This window comes from Zonotrichia albicollis, chromosome 3 (genome assembly GCF_047830755.1).
Source record: "Zonotrichia albicollis isolate bZonAlb1 chromosome 3, bZonAlb1.hap1, whole genome shotgun sequence".
Classification (NCBI taxonomy): domain Eukaryota; kingdom Metazoa; phylum Chordata; class Aves; order Passeriformes; family Passerellidae; genus Zonotrichia; species Zonotrichia albicollis.
In genome coordinates, this window is record NC_133821.1 from 32,322,698 (window position 1) to 32,343,960 (window position 21,263).

A 21,263-nucleotide genomic window follows, 5' to 3' on the forward strand; every position below is an offset into this window, starting at 1 on the left:
TACTCTTTCTCCTCCACTTTACAACATAGTACCTATTTCTAAGGCATTTGGAAGTACCAGAAATGTTTTTTTCTTCCATTCTCCTAAAAGACTTTTACCTCAGCTTCTCCAACATCCTCAGAGAAAAATGTTGAGTTGCATATTGTGCTGTTAGACTGTTTATGATTTTTCCTTATTTCTATTCTTGCTTCATGTTTCTCATTTTAGAATCTGTCTTTTCTGGAAACAACTATCATGAAAATACCAAAAAATCATCAATAATCCTAAGGATATACACATATTAAACGTTCATTACACACAACCTTCAAATCCTATCTGATCCCATTGGCTTGTTTGCATTATGCTTTCTTTTTAGTGTTTAAAGGGTTTTATGGTATTTACTCCCACATTCCTATGGTGCAGCAACTTTCTTTTGAGATATATTCCAATATTTTCTAATAGATCTAGTTCCACACATAAGATAAAGGTTCGTGTTCCACTAATCCAAGCTCCTATATGAAACTTCCATTTCAGAGAAGACAGAGGTGCTACTTCCTTCCCTTTACTTTTGAAAAATACTTTTTGGTTTTGAACATTAAGTTGGTGCAATTTCTCCCAATAGGCGAATTTACATTCACACATTCTATAAAATGCAGATTGCATAATACAGCATGATGGCTCTATTCCATTATGCTTCATTACTAGGTTGGAAATTACTCACACAGTATGTTTTTCTCTTTAATACTCTACCATTCTAAATTATGGCTGCACTGTAGGTTACTCTATCTAGTAAATAAACACAATTCCTGCCTGGCACCCTACTAACAGTGAGCAACACATTCCTTCCCAGGTGGTCCTAGGGCCCTACTTGAATTCTAGCTATGTAATTACATTCAACCTGCCTGAGGGTCTCCTTTAGACTTTGCAAATGTATTCTTCATTTGTCATGATTTTATAGCGGTGCCTCAAGCAGTGGAACAGCTACACTTGCATACTACAGCAATCTTGGTACTTCAGTATAACTTACCTCAGCTGTTTTCCATGCTTTCTAGAATCATGGGGGAAAAAAACTGATCATAGGAAAAAACTGTTTTCAGTATTTAAAAAGGAATGACTGAGTGCATTATCTTCCTAAAGAAGTAAAACTGCTCATTCTTCAGCTTTAATGTTCATGATTAACAAATTATCTTAAGCCTCTGACATTGCTTGAGAAAGCAGGGTTAAACTAAATCTAGAGAAAAGTACATAATCACTGATAACTCAGTGGAGGAAAGGAAGTGTAATAAGGAGAAATCACCAGCAGGCTGGGACCTTTTAATCAGTAACTCCAAACTGAATATCCATCTCTGTGGTACACACATTAACGCAGTAAAATTAGTCTAAGGTTACAGTTCTATTATTTCAAGGACAAGTGACCCTTCAGTTAAGAGGGTTAATTATTTTGGAAGGCATCACTTCAGCATGACTAAACATCCAAAAGAAAGAAAAAATCTAGTTCACTTGCAAAAGTTTTGAACAGCAGACAGTGATGCAAAAGAAGACACAAACTCTGCAATCATCAGAACTGCATCAGAAAATAGAGTTCTGTTGCACAGCACTAAGGGTTCCACTGTGAAGGTACTAAGCTCTTTATACCCAATCCAAGACTATTTATTACTCCAGATTGTGTTTACCCTTGTGTGAGGACTGAAGACAAGCAGGAGGAGAAAATTCCTGCTTACAAAAAAACCCCACTTACATTACACTGGAAGAAGCAGACATTTTCTAAATTTTTGGGGAGGGAAAAAGGCAAAAAAAAATCCTTAGAAAAGTAAGGGAAATATTCTGAACCCGCCTCCTTCTTCTAGTAGCTCATAAGACTCATCTCTAATTCAGAAACTACAGTACAAATTACTGTCCCTTATCTGACAAATCTGCAAACAGGTTTTCCTGTTTCATGTGGTCTAAGCACTGAAGCATTAATTCTTTCTAAGATTTTGACTGAGATTTCCTCAGGGCCTGAGAAAACTTTGCGGTCCAAACTTACATACCTGCTGATAATTCCCACATAAAAACACAGATTTCCAATATCTGCCTGCAATAGTAACTATTCAATATTAAGGCATTTAAATGAAAGCATTGTTTAAAGTGTCATTTTCTAGAAAAAGATCACTCTATCAGTTTCCTAATTTCCAAGCTTCAAATTAATCATCACACTGCTACGTGTAACATACACACAGTGTATATTTGTGATCACAGTAAAGTTACAGATCTCTCCAGCTTCTCAAGTAAGCACTCAAGAACAATATATTGGATAACTGGTCTAATTTTCCTAAATACCATGCAGATATAGGAAACATAAAATAAATACACAAGGGTTGTGACAAAAAAGACCTTCCCACAAAACTGACACTTCAAAGGAAACCCATCAACAAAAGTAGGACACATCTATTTAGAATGGCTATGTATGTCATTCCAGCATTTCCTAAAATTTAATTCTTAATCAGTTATCTAGTTCTGCATTCTAGTTCACCATGTAAAGATAGTTCAACATCTACTCAACAATTACTGAGATGAAACTGGGTATTGGGAAATAGCCAAAAACATGCCAAAATTCTTCCATTTGAAGCCCTTAAAATCAGGGAAGAAAAGCAAAGAAATAGACAGAAGGGAAACAGAAGAACTGAAATATTTTAAAAACCAAACAGAAACAACATGAAAATAAGAAAAGCCAAAGGGATGACGTGAAGGCCAAGAATGTGTACCAAAGCTTGACCAATTCATCCACATTGAAATCAGAGGACAGAGTTGAACAAACACTCCAAAAAGGACATAGTGTCATTCAAAAAGGAAACTGAAAAATACAGAAAATTTGAAACTGCGTAACTACAACCAGTGGTTCAGGGATGAAATGTGGTGCAGCGAGAAGGACCAAAACTTGCCAAAATTAATCCAGCTGAAATCCCTAAATTCTGGAAAGAAAGGGAAACAGAAAAAAACAACCAAAGAAAGATAGGACAGTAGGACAGATAAACAGAAAAAGCCAATGGGAAGACCTGAAGTGTAGGAATACAGACCAAAGCTTGCCCAATTGATCCTCATTGAAATTGCAAGATTTCATCCCCACTCCAGAAAGAAAAGTCTTCCTCTTCTTTCCTTTTCAGGGAATGAAATCTTGAAATCAAGAAACAAAGTTGAACAAACACTCCTGAAAAAATATATGGTCATTCAAAAATGAAATTGAAAAAGCCTGAAAACTTGACATGGAGTGACTACAACCAATGGCACTGAGATGAAATGTGGTGAAGTGAGAAGGACCAAAACTTGCTAAAATGATTCCCATTGAAATCCCTAAAATCTGGGAAGAAAGGGAAATAAAGACAAAGAAGACAAACCAGAAGAATTGAAACTTGAAAATAAAAAAGAGAATAAAAGCTTGGAGGAAAAGCTTTTATTATTATGAAAAGTTTTATTATTATAAAAACAGGAAAAGCCAATGGGATGACCTGAAATGCAGGAGTATGGACCAAAGCTTGCCCAACTGATCCTCATCGAAATCACAAGATTTCATTCCCTTTTGTGGAAGGAAGAATTTTCTTTCCTTTTCAGGGAATGAAATCTTGAAATGGGAAGACAGAGTTGAATAAGCACTTCAGAAAGGTGATATGGTAATTCAAAAATAAAATTGAAACACCCTGAAAATTGAAGTGGTGTGACTACAACTAAGGGTACTGAGATGAAATGTGGTGAAGTGAGAAGGACCAAAACTTGTCAAAATCACTCAAATTGAAATCCCTAAAATATGGGAAGGAATGGAAACAACAAGACAGATGTTAAACAGAAGAATTGAAGCTTCAAAAAAAAAAAAAAAGAAAAAAATCAATAGGACAGATAAACTGGAAAAGGGCCAAAGGGATGACCTGAAGTGCAGGACTATCGACCAAAGCTTGCCCAATTGATCCTCATTTCCTCATTGAAATTGCTGGATTTCATTCCCTTTCGTGAAAGGAAATTCTTCCTTTCAGGTAAGGGAATGAAATCTTGAAATCAAGGACAGAGTTGAACAAACACTCCAGAAAGAATATATGGTCATTAAAAAAATGAAGGTGAAGTCCAGAAAATCTGTAATGGAGACTGATTAGAACTGTTAAAGCTTAACTAAACAATGTGTTTGTCTTTATAGCAGTACTTACAGTAAAAGTTATGTCTTGCTTGTGGGTTCCTCATTTGGTGATGCAATATTCCGGAGTCACCATGCTTTTGTTCTAAGATAAAGCATTTTCTTTATTGCTGTGTTTAAGAAGTCTTCTAAACAAGTCATCTCTTCATAACATATTCTCTTTTGAAGCACATTTATTGCGTCTCTCTGTATTTCCTGTCCAAAATAGTAAATGTACAAATAAAGGAAAAGGGGTAAGTTAGTAATTAAGACACATGGCATTTATATAAAGTTGTAAATTTTCATAGTACTTTACAGATGGCCACTGATACAACATGTTAGGAAGCGCCTACAGACCTGAACAAAAATTACTTGGGTCTCAAATAATTGTATCTGAAATGTTCCAGAAGGTTTGAAAGAACATACCTTCATTAAATTACTAAATGAAAACTAGCATTCCCAATAATTTTTCCTTTCTTAAGCATTCACATGAACCATATGCAGCATTCAGTCTAATTGTTGCTAAAGGTCCCCAGGATGTCAGGTGTGACTCCAAGTAGAAAATCTGTTTCATTGTTTACTGAAGGAAGATGGGCATTGCTACAATTCCTTTTCTTATTTATGATTTTCCTAAGGAGCATTCACAAAATAGGCTGTTAAGCATCTTTTCTCAACAGTATCAATAGTTACTGATCAGGACACTTATAGGAGTTAGTGTCCTTTTAAAAAGGGAGTAACAATCTTTAGAATTTGGTTTCCTTTTTTTTTTAATTTGTCTTTTCCATCCCCTCCCATGTCCTGCAATATTACGAATATGTCAGAAACACATTTTGAAAAAGGATCCTGATTCATATAGGTCCTTACCTTCAGTTGTCCCCAGACTTGCCAATTTCAGATGTCATTAATTTCAGGCATATTTTTTATATTCTCATTGAATTCCTTAAAAGAAAATGTGTTGCAATTATTCCACATTCTAGAAAAGCATAACACAGAGCAGTCTTACATAGAAAATCTGGTCTGTTAGTCACAATATTTGTGAAAATATAATTACCACTAGAGTCACGTAACAAAGCAGACAAAGAATAGCATTTTAAGTAATATGATAATATGGCAGTCATATAGCCTTATTCTTAAACTTCTCACACATTATTTTAAATACTTGAAGATGTCATGAGGGATTAAGAGAATGACTGTAATCACCTTTCCCTCTCTCTCTTAAACATGCTATATAATCCATTTATAAATATATGCAGGCACAAGCAAAGGAATATCTTCATCAGCAAAAGAAAGTCTAGCTTGACCTCTGGGATTCTAAAATGTAGCCAAACAACTATGCATGCTTCATTTTCAAGCCACTTTTTAATATCCAAGTCTTTTTGGCCAAGAGATGAACTCAAAATAATACAATCAGAAAACAACAGCGCCTGTTTCTGAAGGCTGCATCACAGAGAACTCATTCCCACTCCTATTCAATGAAAAATGAACTTTTTCTCATAAATTCCACAGCTTGCTAATCTGGACCCAGACTCCAGAAACAGAACCACAAGCAATAGAATTAAAACATTGTGCTCATGCACAGTCATATGATGTCATTCTTTAAGGTTTTCCTAGAACTTCTTAATAGAGAGAAGCACCAAGTGTGAGTCTCTGTGGTAGATACTGCAATCATTTCACACACCTAATTTCACAACTTTCCACCTATTAGGAGCTCTGAAGTCAGGCAAACATTGTAGAGCACCAGAGTTTTGTTTTTTATATTTGATTGTTCTTTGTTGTATCTTTTTTGCAGTTAAACGTTGGAAGTATGAGTTGTAGTTGACAAAGACCAAACAAAACAGGAACACAGTAGTATTTTTTGTTGACTTTGAAACTTTGTTCTTACCAAGAGCCAGATAGCTATGGTGGAGATGGACATGCAAATTCAAGGAAAATCTGCCTTGCAGCGAGACTTATCTGTCTGTTGTTACTAATCACTAGTGTAAGAACTTTAAATTAGAGAATACTTTCTACTTTTAGGCATTTATAGTATAGGATCTCATCTACTCTGTAAGTAACTCAACTGTTCTGATAGACAATACTCCTCTGCTCCCATTTAAATTGAAGTGATACAAATCTTTTGATCCACCCTTCAGTCTCTCTGTGAAAATAAACCTGTATGTGCTACCACCTAAGAATCAACCAAAATCAGTAACACAGAAAACCAAGCCCAAGGAATTTTGGGTAAAAAAACAAACAAAAAATTCTTAGAACTGCAAGAACCACTAAAGGTGGTCAAAGCAAGCCTAAAAGCATAAATGATCATTACAGATTTTCCAAATAACATGTGTTTCTGCTCTGATTCTGTTTTGATTGTTTGGCCTTTTTTTTTCTGCAGGCAAACTCATTTGTCTGGGGTGCAGGTTTATGAAAATGCTTTCAGATGATCGATTCTCTTTACTGAAGCTATTTTTGATCATTTGGTTATTACAGAAGCACACAAATTGCCTGGTGTCATTCCTGCTAAATTGTGTATCTCAGTTCTGTGAGCAACTGCCACAATTCCCTGTAAATCATATGTGCCTGCACTTGGGGACTGACAATAATTAGGAAAGTATGAATTACATTCACTTCATATGAGACAGTTAATGAAAATCTTCACGTGTAAATCTAGAGTAGGAAAAGAGTTAGACTCTATAAATAAGAGACTAATTGATGAGTTTTCTTGGAATTCCTAAGGGAATGGGATCTCTGCTGGGCTTTCCACTGAGAATTAGGGCAGATGAAATTATCTTTTCTTTGATTAAATACTGCAGATGTCATTCATAGTCTAAGACTACGCAGCCATAACTCTGAAATCAAGTCTCTTCATGATCTTCAATTTTAGTAATTTGCATTTTCTAGAAACAGAAAAAAATATTGCAGCTAGTAATATATCCTATATTAATTTCAATCTTGGCCTTACAGTCTATTTCCTCCCTTTCTTTTCCCTACTCTTTTCTCTCCAACCCTGTCACCAAAAACATTTTTTCAGGATCTTTTTAATCTCATCTGTAGAATACACTTAGATGGTCCAGAAGATTTTCACCTCAGACAGAGAAAATTAGGTTTAGAAAACACACAAAAATTGGTTCCTTAAGTTTATCTGCTTTATAAAAAGACTTTTGCCCTTTTTTTGTATTTTTTCTGCAATTTTGTCCATATATCTATATTTTTTTCCAGTGGCAATTGCAATTTGAAGCTGTGAATATATTCCCCCTATAGTCCAAATTATGCATTTCAGTAGAGTTCAAGAACATTCTTGACCCCTCAAAATCACTTTACCTGTCTCTCTTTTTCCATCAAAAACTCCATGAATGAATTCCAAGTTCCTCTTGGCAGAATTCCAGCACATGAAAACACACAGTTTTGACTGGTAGACCACAACCACACACAATGCATACACACAGCAACCTAGGCTTTGGAGCACAGCAGCAGAATACACCTCACTGCCACAGCATATGTCACAGTCAAGACAGCTGCAATATACACAGCATCATCATACAATTTCAGAAAGCATCAACCAATACAGAGCCCAAGTGAAAGTAATGGTCCTCTCACTAGTCCTAAACACAGTCATAGTCTTAACCCTAGCAACCCTCTCCACCCCAATCCTATTCCACTTCTATCCAACAACCTCAAGAACACCCCCAACACAATTACAAACACAGTGAAAACCTCCTTCTTAATCAGCCTAATCCCAATAGCAATCTACATCCACTCTGAAACAGAAAGCCTCACCTTCTGAGAATGAAAACTCATTATAAACTTCAAAATCCCTATCAGCCTAAAAATAGACTTCTACTCCCTTACCCGCTTCCCCATTGCACGGTTTGTATCATGAGCTATCCTACAATTTGCAACATGATGTATGACCTCAGGCACCTACATTACAAAATTTTTCACCTACCTACAAAATAATACCACACCAGAAGGCTGTAACCATCCACTCTCTTCCTTTTTTAGCCCAGCCTTTTACACCCCTCATGCTCATGCATTGCACCTGTGTGCCCTCTGTTCCCTTGGGTGGTTAGTCAGCACACATGGGCACTCCAGGTCTCATTGTTTCAATGCTGCTCACCTGCTGCTCACAGCTGGAGCCCATTAGGAAAGAGGTTCAGCTGCAGTCCCACTCCCAATGACCACAAACTGTGTGCCTACACCCAGCCTTGGAACTGACCCCAGAACCATTTTCTCTAATGTCCCAGAGAAGCTTTTACTGTGCTGTATCAGCTAATAGAAGATAGAAAGCATTCAAAGTTTCTACCTTCTACCACGATGTATAAACCTGTTGACCTATTGTAACAAAACCAATTGCTCAAATTGCCCTTCTCTGAAGAAGGTAGTAAAAGACTTTACTGCTGACAAAGTTCAGTGAAGTTCAAATGCTTTCCTCACACCTAAGCTATGGAAAACTTATCAAAAAAGACAGAGGAAACACTTGAATGTCCCACAAGACAATTCACACCATCCATTTACTAAAACTACTAAGCTAAAGATATCCACTTCATCATCTCGAGTAACTGGCCTCAGTGCCTGGTATCTGAGAAAATGGGCCAATTCCAAACATAGCCCAGAATCAAAGCCAGTGCACAGAGACACCTGAGCACATGGGAAAGTTGCTCCCTCAAAGTTTCATCTCATGAGCACATTTAGTTCTTGTCAAGGGGATGAAAACTCAATAATCAGACCTCAACATCTTCCTAAACATCATCATCTTCCTCTCTCTCTGGTACCTGAAGTTAGGTCCCTTCCTCTTGACCAAAACCAGCTGAGTTTCAGGACTTGCAGGTGTTGATTTTAACAAAACTCACAGTTTGTATGACTCACATACTGCCTTACAGTAATCAGCTTTTAGTGAGCTGTTGTTTGCTGCCTCTTAGCTTCTAGCTATTACCTCTCCTATCAGCCACAATGCCTGAAAATTGTCCCACAGGTAGGCTGTAAACCTGCTAACCCTTGAAATGTGCAAGTTTAGCATTTCAGCAAGCAAGCCTTAAATAAGAGTGGGTAAATAAACCAGGAGTGCACTCTTTTATTGAATCTGTGACTGTCTTCATTGAAATGACAAATGCTTTCCTTATTTAAATAAAGACATTAGCCCTGTGAAGATACAACTTTCCTAAAAGTGTATTGTTTTATATATTCATACCAGATAAGCCATTTATAGGGATAAACTGCACCAGTCAAAGAGTGACATTATTATGTCATGAATAAAATATTCAAAGGAAGTATTTTTCTTATAAAATCTTATGAGATGAATGGAATTCCTTTAGAAATCAATTACAAAGAGCATTTTAGAAAATTCCCACATACAACTCTTTAGAGTTGGAAATGTAAATTAATTTTCTAAATAAAAATTTGTCCTCTGCCAAAGACATATGGACCCTAAATAACCAGTCCTCTATATACAGGTTCTCTAATAATGCTTCTGTATACAATTTCATTTCACTGAGGAAATACTGACTGTATTCTACTATAGAAATACAAATAATTGGACAAAATAAGGTACTTTGACTGTGCCAGACCTGGAAGAATTAAGGTTAAAAACTGCTCCTGCATAATCCTTCAGTCCCTCATTTACACTGCAATTACAGAAAAGTCATGCAATGCCTACAAAATTCTGATCTACTGAAACTGTTGGAGGATAAGGGTTTGAACCTATGCACCTTCAGTAGCACCCCAGGTAAAACTGTAGTAGCAGCACCATTTATTTCGTGTATAATTAAAGTATGTGCAATGATGATTTTGTTTTCATCTAAGGAATAAGGAACAGATCCACAGGAACAAATTGTGGATTTTAGATGCAAAATCATATTTTTAAAGGCATAGACATCTATATGACCTGTTGGCACAAAAGTATTATTAAACAATAGGAATTTTTGTGTTTTCATATGATATTACATATGATCATTTCATATCATATTACATATGATACTGACCCAAAGCCACAGCTGCAGTGAAAGCAAAAGGTGATGAACCCAAAATAAAGAGAAATTTATTTTCACTCAGTGTGACAATAATTTAAAAGATCCAAATGACTGCAAGTATTTATGTGATTATTTTTTATGTAGAACTAGATCCAGATTTATGTACTTGTCATGAAAGGTGCAGAAGAAATTAATATCATCTTAATAAAATTTCTCTTTCTTAATTTAAATATTTATTCATATTTAAGGTTATAAATCATGCAAAACATGTAAGAAAGATACAGTTCAAAAGATGGATATGAAACAAAGCACAAGAATGAATATGAGGAAATAGCATTAGAATACAATAACAGAATCAGAAAAACTAAGAAACAAAATGAGTTTTAAAAGCAATGATTGATACTAAAAAAAAAGCAACCAAGGGGAGGTTCAATTAATACTTCAGAATTCAGTGAAAAACAAAGGAAAATACAGACTCCACAAGGGAAAAAGGAAACAACAGATGACTCAGAAAGGTTGAAGTCTAACGAAATAAGCAAAACTGTGCAATTAACATCATCCTACTCACCTTACTAAGCTGGAGTTCCCCCCAAGAATAAGACACCCCATGTCTCCATGGAAAAAAATTATGTACCCATGAGGTAAGTTAATGGCAGTCACCAGATTGCTGGTAAATTAATATTTATGCTTTGGCCATTAAAGTCTGGGAAGGAAAAATGAACTATTTCAGCCATTTTGCATGGAACAGTGTGGCATGAGAATGTATTTGGCTTTTAGGGGAAAGGATAGGAGTATGACAACTTCTGTTTCTAAGAAAAGCACTCTCATCATGAATGCTATTGCAGCAGCCTTAGATATGGCCTCAGCCAACAGTTAGGAGAAGGAATGAGTGCTCATGAAAAAGCTGCCAATTTGGAGGAGAGAATGGAGTACGAAAAAAGAAATCTGGGTAACCAACAATCCAATTCTGCCCTGTTTTAATCTGGCACAGCTTTCAACTATTTACTGCATTCTTTTTTTTCTTGTAAGATCATCCTCTTCCAAAGAAGAGAGAAACAGCCTTCCCTTAAGCAGATGATCTCTTCATACATGCTCACAAACTCCCAATTTCAGCCCAGCCAAGGATAGATTTTGAAAGCTGGATTGTGTTCCTGCTGGATGAACAGAATCAGATGGATGCTGTCTGCAGCTAGATCTGCAGTTACTTGCTATGCCCAGAAGATCTGTGGAGCCAGGATTAATTTGAAGACTGTGAGACTGTATCACTAGAAAGAGACAGCATAAATCCATATCCCTAGCATGAAAATGGAGTTATTTACTGTCAGTTTTCAGAAACTGACTAAAACTTTGTTTCAATTATATGAGAGTACATTTCAGTTATAGAAAAATGGGTGCTTGTGTATATTTGAGGCAGATGGATGGCTGCTCTGTCTTAGAAAAACAGAGCTCCATGTGAGAAAAACAATACCCCATAAGATAATATTTAAATATTTATACATAAAATAGGTGATGCCAGACAGTCAAACATTTCACACATGTCGTTTGCATTCAATTAAGCTGTTGTGTTGGATGATGGCAATGTGACATTAGGAAATTGTAATGAGCCCTTCTGATGAGTCTGACTGCCATCCAAGTAGCATCTTTGGAGCAAGACTGGCTTCCTAAGTTGTTCACATCCCCACCACCCACTCAGAACTTCTGGTATAAGTCTCAAATCTACATTGCTATAGTAGAGAGGTGAAAAATCTTACCAAGAAACATCAACATATAAATGGGTTGAACCAGGAGCCTGTCTAATAGCTATATTTCTCTTTCAGTGCTGCTGGGCAGTGTATTCCAGATGGTGGGGGTGCTGTGAACATCTCCCTTTGCCTTCATCTGAAGGAAGGCAAAAGATCCATGGTCCTTTGAAAAGGTCAGTATTAGTAATTCTCTCGGTAACAGCATTAAGAAAATCCAAGCCTGCAGGTTACCTATTAAATACAATAATTATATTAATGGACATCCATTACAGATGTACCTCATCCTTTCTAACGATTTCATAACCACGAGGAACAAAATGATTTCTATTTCCCATGGAGTACATATGTCAGATTTAATGGTCTGAAAGATGAATAAGTACTGAGCTGCTAAATCCAAACTAGCATCCATGAAAATCAAAGTGTTCTCCATTGCACTGAAACAAAGGCATTACATATTTTCAGGTCATGATGTGAAACATAATATAATCTTCTGACCAGCAGGCAAAAGGAGTAGACAGAAACATTTCCAGCCATTTCTATACAAAGCATAGAGAATCACAGCTAAAAAGTGAATCAGTTTAAATCTGTACCCAAACTATTCCAATGGACAACGGACTCCAAAGTTGCTGTACTCCATTACAAGAAATTGTATTGTTCTTCCATGGACTTACAGATATTTGGGTTCTACATGTACAGTTGAAAGCATGCATTTCGTCCTGCAGCAATACAGGGGCATGCTGCTAACTGGTGTGCTTGAGGAAAGGAATTTACTCTTTGCCAATTCACCAGGTGAGGGAAGAGTCATACCAAAAATGGATCCTGTTCCTACTTCCTCCTGTAGTGTTAGTTCCACAGTCAAGAAAAAGTCTTACAGCGATACAGAGGTGTTCTCCCACTCCTGTGACAAATAAATTTACATTTCAAGGCCAGCAACAATCATACTAGATAGGGGAAAAAATACAGGCTAGGATGAATACAGGAGAGGACTCTCCACTGTGTGGACTGTAGCAACTTGAAAAAGCAAGCCAAAGACAGGAACAGGGAAACTGCAGAAGCTTTCACACCTTTTGTTCCTCCCAAATCCTTTATAAGCTAAGGTGGTTTCAACTGTCCCAGGGAAAGCTGAGGAATAAGTCAACAGGGCAATGTAAGTAACCAAATTCTATTTCCTTACCACCACTTATAATCATGACAAGGAGCAGTTAACCCAATTCCAGTCTTAGCCTCAACCATTAACTTTTGCAACAGAAATAAATTTTCCTACCCACATTGCTGGAAATCTTTGCAGCAGCTCTGTCACAACACAAGTGGCAAGAGAAAAACTGTTTGACAACCTTGTTTAGCCTATATCTTCCCTGTGATGTGGGAATTATATCTCTGTGACCTTTCTTCTCACCAACCTGTCATTTTACATGTTGTTTCTGCATTTCATCTGAATATTGCCAGTTACCAGAAGAAAAAAAACAAATCATCAGACATATCCCTAAATCCAGCTGAAGGCACTAAATGTAACAGTGTGATAAAATGATACCAATTACATTACATTAAAAATCCAAGCACCTAAAAGCATGAAAATGAATAATTAAGAACATCAAACTGCTGCCCATGATATCACCACATTATACCTATTTCAACATAACACCATTAACTGTCACACCTTGATTGTTTTAAAAATGTATAATTTTGTTTTCTTGATGTCATAGCTAAAAGTGTTCACTGAAAAGAGTGGGTTCTGGGTGGAATGTACATAGAAACGGGAAAAAAAGAAGGAAACATTACTTAGCTGTTAGAAATAAGTTGTATTGAGTACTGCACCTTGGCTTCTACTAATGGGGGATGACAGACATGAGGTACATCAACTCACACAGATAATGCCATGGAGGTCTAGCAGAACCAGAAGCCTGAAATGCAAAGACAACCAGATGCAGGATGGTCATTTAGTCCAGGCATAGGACTGCTATAGAACAGCTTCTCCAGGAAAGACATTCTAAACTTGCAAATTACTATCCCCACCCCTAAATCTCAGCATTTTCCACCAAGTTTATATTGCATCTACAAAGTCCGGCCATGCTTTTGAAAGGGGGAATGAATAATCTGTTATTATTTTACACCAGGTTATTCAAAATAGAAAACCTTATCTGACCTCTTTAATGTAAGAATGTCATATTTCAATCATGCCAACCTGAATTTTTTGGCATAAAACTTATATAAAGGAGTTTGAATAAGCATTCATACAAATTTTTGCAATTCGACAATTGCAGTTATCTTTGTATTCTCTTTCTTTAAACCAACAAAACATTCCATAGAGCTGAACATGGAAAACACATTTCAAAACTGTGTTCACAGCTCTGAATTTCACTTTCTCATGTGCAGGAACTGGGACCTAATCTGAAACCAGTCTCTTTTACAAGTCCATGGGAACTGTGCCATTGACTTCACCCATGTTAGATCACCTATGTTCCTATTTAACTCAGAGACTAAAACATCAGGGCTGAATTTTGCAGGTTTGCTCTTGCACAACATTTTTTATTTGTTGCTGTTTAAGCAGAACTCCTTGCAGTACTTGAGAGACTGCTCATGTTATTTGAACCATTATCCTAAAGGGAGACAAGAAGAGCTTTCAAAGGAGGCAGGTAGTAGCTGGAAAAATACATGAGAGATGAAACCTGAAGATGGATTTCACAAGCTGAAAGAGAATAGATCATACTGAATTATTCATCCAGCTCCAAACATTGATTAAATCCATAGCTGGTGGCTGAGGGCTCAAGCCAACACAGATTTACAACTGAACAAAATTTCATACCAGAAATAGTTCCATCAGTAGTGTTGCAGAGCAAGCTGCAGATTCTCCTTCTCTCATTTCTGAGATTCATGCACTTAAGATCTTATTATCATGCTTATATAAGAGAGGGGGAGAGGAGGACTTACATTTTTCTAACTTGGAGTTCAAAGACAATAGATGCCTCTTTGCTTTACAAGAAGAGACTCTTCTATAACATTATTTTGGTGTGATAACAGAAGTATATAAGATCAGGCAGTACATGGAGCTGGCTTTAAAAGAATGTTAGCTATTGATTAAGGAATATAGATAATTCATTTAAATTCTTGAAGCTGTGACAGAAGCAGACAGAAGTTTCTTTCTGTCTTTAAACTGGCAACATCTGAGTAGTGCCTATTTGCAAGTGTAAAGTGTTAGGTCATGGCCATTGTGAAAGCAGAATATCTGGCCTGATCAGTCAATAGTCAAAAATTATTCAGAAAGTCATATGTCCCTACAACCTCTAAAACTCATAGAAAGACATGAGTGTTGCACAAGGAGGCTTGATAAAATCAGACTACTGTCATGCTCTGTTCTGAATGCACAAGGCAGACCACTGCTGGTGTACCAAGCAGAAATTCAATCATATCAGATGGTTCTCAAGATGTACAGCTTGTTGTTTGTGTTCTGCCTATGGAGAGTTTTGTTAAGAGAAGCCAAGTACTGATGAAATGCTATGGCTTTGCAGGCTCTCTTTTTCCTGATGACTATTTATTCTGAAGTTTAAACTGTCAAACTGGAGGAGTAGGGGGCAACAGAATGCCCTGCAAAGTGCCATGATTTCTGTACCAGTAGAGTGCATGCATATATGTAATTCACACTGAAATTACGTTTGTCATCTACACTTTCCTGTGTTGTTTAGGCCACAAAAGCAAACAAAGACGAGTCATTTTTTATTTTTTATTTTTTGATTTTTTCAAGAGAGTAATTAGAAAATGTCAGAGTTGAGTTGTGCATAATGCTTTCAAAGGATTCTCTAAGTCAGTTCTCCTCCTATTTCATTTGGTTTTCTATTGGCAGAATTATATTTGCTTGAATGGAATCACTCTTGATCTAGTCAAGTGTGAGAACAAAACAATTTAATTCCTTTTTTTTTCCAAATCAGCATTGTTGTGATACTCCCAGTTCTTTCAACACATCCATGATCTTCAAAAAATATCACGGTACAAAAGCTAGTCTTCTTTAATCTGCTCTATCTTGGTCAAATTCCAAGCTTCATGTCATTTTTTGTTGCTAATATTACCTCATTTCAAAATAAGTCTTTGTACATTTTTTCAGCTCAAAACTTTCCTTAATATAATTGCTATAATTGTACTTTAACTACAGCACTTGAATGGTTGAGAAAAACATCTTATTAAATCTATAATAAAGTAGGGACTGAACAATTATATGCTGGAAAGGGAAAAAAGCCACCAGCAACTGCAGATGACAAAGGTTGCAAAGTGCCTTGATGATCTGACTGTGGCTCTCTGATTGATCAACAGCAGTAGATATGCATGAAAGAGTGTGGGTGCCTCAAGCGTGTCTCTGCCTTCAGAGAAGCCAGGGAACAGGAAAAACAAAGCGCTTTGCAGAAACCCACTCTCTTGCCTGGACTGATATGCATACAAAATAAAGAATATGCATTAAACATGAGTGAGTGGAATGCAGGAAGTATATGTCCTCATATATACTCGATTTCATCATATTCATCCAAATTAATCCCCTGCACTATTTCTGTGCAGCCATTTAACACAGAAAAAATGTGGCTTGCTCTTGACTTGTGCTCTGACATGAAGCAAACCAGTGACAATAACTATGAAAAACTAGGAGATACAGTCCCTAATCACCTGAGAGGTGGCAGTGTCAGGTGAAAGGGTATCCAGCCACTCTGCCAGAACTGAGCAGGGAGTTCTCCACAAATAGCAGAAAACATGCAGTGCCAATGGCAGAAGGCACCAATCACCAATCTGCAACTCTATGGCATTGCTGAGGCAAGTACGTCACCTTTTCCTGGACTCCAGGGGACAGACAGACATCAATCCCACACTACTCCAGCTGCCACAAATGTGGAAAAAATTTAATAAGAATTCAGCAGGAAAGGAGAGCTTTGAGAATCTGCAGAACATAAGAACCACAGTAAAACACTTCTCCTCTCTATTTGTAATATCTGTATACACCAGTGTCTAGACTGGAAAACACTTCCACAGAGCATACCCCAGGAACAGCATTAGCATCTGCACTTTCTAGAAGAGTAGCACAGTCTTTGCAGCTGGTGTTTTTTTAAGGGCTGCATGACAAACGTGAGCACAATTTTTGACCAGTATAAGAAGGGGGTGTGAAAAACAACAGTACACAGATTTTTAAGGTTCAGGGAAATAAAATATTACAGAATTATGGAGGGTGGGTGGGGAGCAGGGTTTTGGTTGTTTGTTTTTCTTGGTAACTTGGTAACTTGGTAATTTTCTTAGTAAAATCAGATGAGGGAGAATTTATATTTGAACTCTTTTGTACTAAACTTTTAAAGAAAGTACCCACTGACTTTTTACCTACATTTTGCTATTTCATAGCAGTCTCATCACAATGAAATTCTTCTATAGAGGACTTCATTTTACCCTCTGTTATAGTGATAATTCTCCCAGTTTTCTCTCCTGCAAAAATTCTGAGAAGAAATCATAATTTTCAGCAACACATAATTGCTTTCTACAGTTCCAACTATGGGTCATACTAATTACATGATGCTTTAATGACCAAAGTCCACTGACTGGAAAACAAAATTCACCAGACAAAAATCCACTTTTGTGCTGGTAAACAAATAATTACATCCAGTGTCTGTAACTAAATCAATACTAATCCTTGCTACTATATTACACAGAAATGTCTACAAGTAATTCCTGTGTCTTAAAATGTAAACTTTCTGGTAACTCAAGGAAATGGAGGATAAGACTTCACAACTGTTATATGTTAGCAATCCAAGACCTATTTTTGACAGTTTTTTAATCAATATCTTTCCACTACTGTGTCCTTCTGAAATTATACATAGATCCCTGTGAAAAAAACCCACATTGAATATTTGCTCTTTAGGATTTTCCCATTTGCAAAGCTGTATAGAAGACTCCTTTCCTTTTTAGCCCAGGCTGTTTCAGTGTTTTATTTTTATCTGACCCAAATATCCCAAAACCTAAAAGTAGCTGTTTTTATCAATGCACATTCATTAAGAAGCATGACACAAAAATAAACAACATACTTTCTGTTGCATCCTAACTTAAAACTCAAGAGGCAAAGCAACTTTTAGACCATCACAATTTGGTGGACAACTCTCGTTCTCATGCATTCTGTAGTCCTTAGTTCTTTCAGTATGACCTGGAAGATGTTCCCATAGGAAGTTATCCTAGAGCAAGTCAATTGTCATCTAAGGACTTACACCTGGAGTGTGGCCCTTTTGTGCATGGATACAGCTCAAGGAGGAGATCAGCAGTTACAGTGCAGCTCTGTCATCCAAGAAGCTCTTCTTCCTACAGGGAGATCTAAGGTATCTTGACTTGGGCATGTAGAAATCTAGAAACTGATTAAAATTCTGGAATATTCTGACAACAGCTGTTTTAAGCAGAAGTTACCAGATGGTAATATTTGTGTGGGTACCACGTCATCTGGCAAGGAACAAGCTAATGATGCACAAAATGCTTTGATGCACAGCCTTCAAGCAGTAAACTTAAAGTGATATGAGGCCATACAAGGACTCATCCACACGGCTCTGCAATTCTGCATGATACAAACAATTTTTTATTAATACAAGTGCACAGGTAAGGAGTCACAAAGTTATTTGGCACATAATGGTTGTTGGTATTAAAAAGAGCATCGTTCCTCAAAATGACTAATATTTGTGAGCATCTATGGAGATTTGCAGGAAGCTATAGAATATATTTTAGATGTATGCAGTTGGGATGGTGGGTGTTTGGAACATAAAAATCCAGTAGTCACATGGAGATTAAAGCACAGGCCTCTTTCAGTCACATTTTGGAAATGGAACACAATGACAGCCTAAAACCCCAAACCTACTGAGCCTGTCAAGTTTAAGGAAAACCACTGGAAAACTCAGGAAATACTACTTATGTGGGAAAATCTTCAACACAGACAAGACTAGAGCTGTTCCCTGCAAACAACAACTTTGTATTTCAAGGCAGCTGGTTTCAGAGCTATCTGCTCCATGTATATGTATAAGAGGCTCTGATTCAACTTCTTTGATATGAATTACATGATTGATAATAGAAAAATGACAGAAAAAGTGGATTTCTTGCATTGGTCTTGCAAGGAAGTGTGAAGACTCTGAAGGCTCAAGGCATCAATTTCCTGGGGTATTTATTTATTGAAAAAATCCATGGAGCATTGTTCATGCAGAAGTAAAAGTATCAATATCCATTTAACCATGTGCTATTTCAAGAAATACATGGTTGTGCTCTGCATTTCAATTCTTACTCCAGAGTTCACACATCCTATTTGTAACCAACCCAGCTATGGAAAATGCAAAACTAAAAATAGGCCTTCACACACACCTTGATTTCACTCTTTCGTTGAATCCTTGAGTACTTGCACTACAAAAATGAGAACCTTTTTAAAGTATATACTTTTACAAATCAGGGCTCAGCTGGAATCTCTCTGAAAATCATGTTGAACAGGTAGCCTGCTGATTTAAATTACAGTGTTGAAACCTTTACAAAAGAACACAAAATAATACTGAGTGATTAGTTCAACATTCTTTTGTGCTTGAAAGCTCTGAATCTGGGAATTTTGTTTGTTTCACTGAAAAAATGTAGCTGGCTTGCTCTGAAATAATTTATTTCTCAGAAAATACATTTTCCATAAAAGATGAGGTCTTCTGACATAAACAAAGCTTGACCAAGGTCAGATAAATTATGGTCTATAAATTATTATAAAGCACAAATATGTTACTCATTACTATTTTCACTTCTCTCAGGTAAGACTCCCTTAGGTATGCATATGCTGCACAATCAACTCTTTAAAATAAACTAGAGTGAAATTCACTATAGATGGTCTAAGTCTGTTACTGGTCTTTGACTCTGGTGGTTATCCTTTGTTCCTCTATCTTGCTATTTAGGACTTCTGAGAAAGTAATTAGAGTGATAATTTTTGTCCTTAGAAATTTAAGACAGAATAATCACATCAAATCATATAAAATTGTTTGTGTATTTTCTTATTTGTTCTGTTGGACGATTTCTCCAGGACAACTATTATGTTCAATATCCTCACTATATTAGCATCCTGCAGTAATGTATTTAGGTTGGGCATGTTTATTATATTTATTAACCAAAGGACAAAAATAACAGAATGAGATGTAATAGAACACATGCATCTTCTGTGCAGTTAGCAAGCAATGTATTTAATTGTTTCTCATTCATAATTGTTGATTTAACTGGAAGTCAACAACAGATTCTAAAGTCAATACTATATACTTAGTACAGACCAAATTCTGTTCCAGAGGTTTGAGCAACCCCGAATTTTCAAGTACTACCATAGCCCTATAAATTTCTGTGGCAACAGTGAGGAATTCCCACTAAAATGTATCTAGATGTCTGCACTGGGAGGAGAGATATACCCTGCACAGACTGTCCATCAGCAAGGCCATGGTGACATAATGTTCTGCCTACCTCTTGTGTGGGGCTCTGGCATGTTAAGAAACCTGGACCATGTTCTCTCTTCATTCTCCCAACAGCTGAGGTTTGAGAAAAACTCTTGTGCAAGAGTGTAAAGCCAGAATCCAACCATGCTGTTTGGAATGAGCTGGGGAGCAGACAAGAGCAAGCAAGAGCTACAAATCCCCCAAAATGCCAATGGCACAAGGCCAGGGGCTCAGGACCAGGCTACAAGTACCTGAGGCCACGCCTGCTGTTCCCCTCTCTTGAAGTGAAGCCATCAGGTCAAGGATGTGGAAGAGTGGCATACAGTATTGCCTATTCCCATAAGCAGAGGGGAACTGGTGCAACTTCCAATAACCTCCATTTCCACCCAGACTAATGAGACAGGCAGCTCAGCACCTGAGCACCTCTCTGAGAATTGACACACATATACACACAGAACAGATTACCAGAACAGCATGAACAAAAATCATCTCACTTGGCAGACCCTCACAGATTTATCACACCTTTTATCTCACAGACTTATCTGTCATCATTTTACCATGACTTACTTCATCAACACTTCTTCTTTCTCCAGAGCTGAGTCTTAACCAAAAATTTCACATGCAGCTGTAAAATCCCCTACATTTTCAGATTAAGAGATATGCCAGAAATTTTATTTTCCCATAGCCAGGAAATTATTCTTATAAAACAATAGTTCTCTCTAGTCCAAATAGAGTAAATGGGTGCAGGCTTGATTCTTCTGCCTGCAATTGTACAATTATGCTTTTCTTATGATGTTTATTTGTCATCATTTCACTTTGATCACTGAAATACTCAGCTGATGGAACCACTGCCTTTCTTTTTGAATAGTGGATAATGAGCAATGAAAGCAGAGAAAATCTGCATCTGACAAAATGTTGGAATTTGGATGCATGATAAAATATCTCAAATGCTAAAGGATCTTATGGGTTAAATTGCTGTTTTGTCTCCTGAATCATCACAGGACTAAAAGTGCTACATGGAGCT

At 36.9% G+C, this 21,263-nt stretch overlaps 1 protein-coding gene across 3 annotated transcripts in view; it reads right to left on the reverse strand.

The window, feature by feature from the left end:
* The window catches only part of KCNK2 (potassium two pore domain channel subfamily K member 2), a 130,668-nt gene that overhangs the window by 102,395 nt on the left and 7,010 nt on the right, over positions 1–21,263 (reverse strand). For all 3 annotated transcript variants that reach the window (XM_014264418.3, XM_026791048.2, XM_074537091.1), the window contains exons 2-3: positions 4,982–5,056; positions 4,152–4,333 (exon numbers count right to left, since the gene is read on the reverse strand). In XM_014264418.3, the coding sequence (XP_014119893.1) occupies positions 4,152–4,185 (34 nt within the window). In that variant the 5' untranslated portion in view covers positions 4,186–4,333; positions 4,982–5,056. The remainder of the gene's footprint in view (positions 1–4,151; positions 4,334–4,981; positions 5,057–21,263) is intronic.